Source organism: Populus nigra, chromosome 6 (assembly GCF_951802175.1).
Source record: "Populus nigra chromosome 6, ddPopNigr1.1, whole genome shotgun sequence".
Classification (NCBI taxonomy): Eukaryota; Viridiplantae; Streptophyta; class Magnoliopsida; order Malpighiales; family Salicaceae; genus Populus; species Populus nigra.
The window spans coordinates 19,372,786-19,375,676 of NC_084857.1; the positions used below are offsets into that span (position 1 = coordinate 19,372,786).

General features: G+C 37.2%; 1 protein-coding gene across 1 annotated transcript; it reads left to right on the forward strand.

The window, feature by feature from the left end:
• Positions 1–1,521: 1,521 nt before the first annotated feature.
• LOC133697075 (uncharacterized) lies at positions 1,522–2,891 on the forward strand. The gene is made up of 2 exons (XM_062119417.1): positions 1,522–2,124; positions 2,433–2,891. The coding sequence occupies exons 1-2, from the start codon at positions 1,542–1,544 to the stop codon at positions 2,468–2,470; spliced, it is 621 nt and encodes a 206-aa protein (XP_061975401.1). The 5' UTR covers positions 1,522–1,541; the 3' UTR covers positions 2,471–2,891.

Here is a 2,891-nt window from a genome sequence, read left to right on the forward strand (position 1 = left end):
TGTTGTAGTTGTCAAATGGCAGCAGCCGCACGAGTTAAAGATTCCAAAAAAAGCTAACCACCACCCCCCAAAGATTCCAAAAAAAGTTAACCCACCCGCGACAAAGGAGGCTTTTTCCCCCCCTTTGCTACACGTTCTTTTCATATATAATATTAGGATGCTTCTGCTTTTTTGTAATTTTAATTATTACAATATTAATAAGTTCATATAAAAGGCTGACACGTGTGTTATGTGCGTGTAAGCACGTCATCATCCCTTGCTACATCGACGGCCCATGGGATGTGTTGACGGCCAAAATCCATCATCCACCATTTCATTCAACATGTTAAGTGGCGGCGCAGCAGCTGGTATGGCAGATTTTGGCTTAGTTAGCGGCGGTTTGACGACGATTAAATTTTTCCTCCTCGCTTCTTTTCTCGCTTATTTGCAATGAATTTCATGCCACGCTTTTGAAAAATTCAAACGTGTTTTCTGGTTTGTATTTATTTTAAAGTTAGTTTTTTTTTCTTTTATTTTTATGCTTCTTGAATTTTTTTTATTTCAATTACTTCTCTTTGCGTTTTATTTCATAGAATTTTTTTATTCAATTTAATCTTAATTTTTTTTATTGCTATTTTTTATCCTTTGCATTGATTTTTTTTATTTCATCATTTAAAATTTAATTTAATTGTTAAATAATATTTATGTGGTCTTATTTATTAAGGGTAGAATAGTACTTTCAGTTTGACCTATATATACTTTATTTGTATTTAGGTTAAGACTAAGCATTCATAATATACAGATTATTCAGAATTCTAGCCTCCTTTCTCTATTTGATCTCAATTAATTTAACATGGTATCAGAGTTGGTTTTATGAAACGAGGCTTAATCCCAAGCACAAGTTCGCGGATCCAACTTGGTATTTTGAATGATATTTTGTCTTCCGTTTCTGCAAAATTTGGTATTTCGTCAGTTTCTGCAATTATTTTGGTATTTCATCTACCCTTCAGCTTTTGCAATTTGGTATTTGCGTTCAGTTTCTGCAAATTGGTTTTGTGTTTTGGAGTAATCATTTAATTTTGAGAAGATATTTGTTTAGTTTCTGCAATTTGGTATTTTGTTTTCCGCTATTTTTGCATTCTGGTTCTCTGTGATTGTTAATTATGGCTACTGAAAGAGATGATTCGCTTCAGTCTGTGAGTGTGAGGTTGGATGGGAAGAACTATTCGTATTGGAGCTATGTAATGCGAAATTTTCTTAAGGGTAAGAAGATGTGGGGGTATGTTAGTGGAATTTATATAATACCTAAGAATATTGAGGAGGGGGATGTTGTTTTGATAGATACATGGGAAGCAAATAATGCAAAGATCATTACTTGGATCAACAATTCTGTTGAGCATTCGATAGGTACGCAGTTGGCGAAGTATGAGACAACAAAAGAGGTTTGGGATCATCTGCAAAGGTTATTCACGCAATCAAATTTTGCAAAACAGTACCAATTAGAGAATGACATACGAGCTCTTCATCAGAAGAAAATGAGTATTCAAGAGTTTTATTCTGCTATGACAGATCTTTGGGATCAATTGGCTCTTACAGAATCAGCAGAATTAAAGGCATGTGGTGCCTATATTGAGCGTAGAGAGCAGCAACGATTGGTACAGTTTTTAACAGCACTTCGCAGTGACTTCGAAGGACTTAGAGGTTCAATTCTGCATCGTACTCCACTGCCTTCTGTTGACTCTGTTGTCAGTGAGTTATTGGCTGAAGAAATACGTCTTCAGTCTTATTCTGAAAAGGGAATTCTTTCTGCTTCAAATCCTTCTGTACTAGCAGTACCTTCTAAGCCATTCTCTAATCATCAGAACAAGCCTTACACAAGGGTTGGCTTTGATGAGTGCAGTTTCTGTAAGCAGAAAGGTCATTGGAAGGCTCAGTGTCCTAAGTTGAGACAGCAGAATCAAACTTGGAAGTCTAGCAGTCAGTCACAATCTAATGCTCATCGACCACCTCAGGGTTATAAACCACCACACCACAATACTGCAGCATTAGCTTCCCCAGGCTCTATTACCGATCCTAATACTTTGGCTGAGCAATTTCAGAAGTTTCTCTCCTTGCAGCCACAAGCAATGTCCGCTTCTTCCATAGGTTAGTTGCCTCATAATTCCTCAGGTATGTCACACTCTGAATGGGTCTTGGATTCTGGTGCTTCCCATCATATGTCTCCAGATTCCTCATCTTTTACCTCAGTGTCCCCTTTGTCCTCCATTCCTGTTATGACTGCTGATGGCACTCCCATGCCCTTAGCAGGTGTTGGTTCTGTTGTCACACCTCACTTGTCTCTCCCTAATGTTTATCTTATTCCAAAACTCAAATTGAATCTTGCGTCTGTTGGTCAAATATATGATTCTGGTGATTATTTAGTCATGTTTTCTGGTTCTTTTTGTTGTGTACAGGATCTGCAGTCTCAGAAGCTGATTGGGACAGGCCGTAGGGAGAATGGACTATATATTTTGGATGAGTTAAAAGTGCCAGTTGCTGCTGCTGCTACTGCTGATTTGTCTTCTTTTCGTTTGAGTCTTTCATCTTCTAGTTTTTATTTATGGCATTCCCGTCTAGGTCATGTTTCATCTTCTCGCTTGAGATTTTTGGCATCCACAGGAGCTTTAGGAAATTTGAAAACTTGTGACATTTCTGATTGTAGTGGATGTAAATTGGCAAAATTTTCTGCTTTACCTTTTAATCGAAGTATTTCTGTTTCATCTTCACCATTTGATTTGATTCATTCTGATGTATGGGGACCTTCTCCTGTTTCCACAAAAGGAGGGTCTCGATATTATGTCTCTTTTATTGATGATCATACTCGTTATTGTTGGGTTTATTTAATGAAACATCGTTCTGAATTCTTTGAGATA

Excerpts from the sequence above, each read along its gene's own strand:
- LOC133697075 (XM_062119417.1), top strand. The coding sequence starts at position 1,542 with ATGACAGATCTTTGGGATCAATTGGCTCTTACAGAATCAGCAGAATTA. Across the intron at positions 2,125-2,432 it reads AATGTCCGCTTCTTCCATAG|GATCTGCAGTCTCAGAAGCT; the intron begins GTTAGTTGCCTC and ends TGTTGTGTACAG.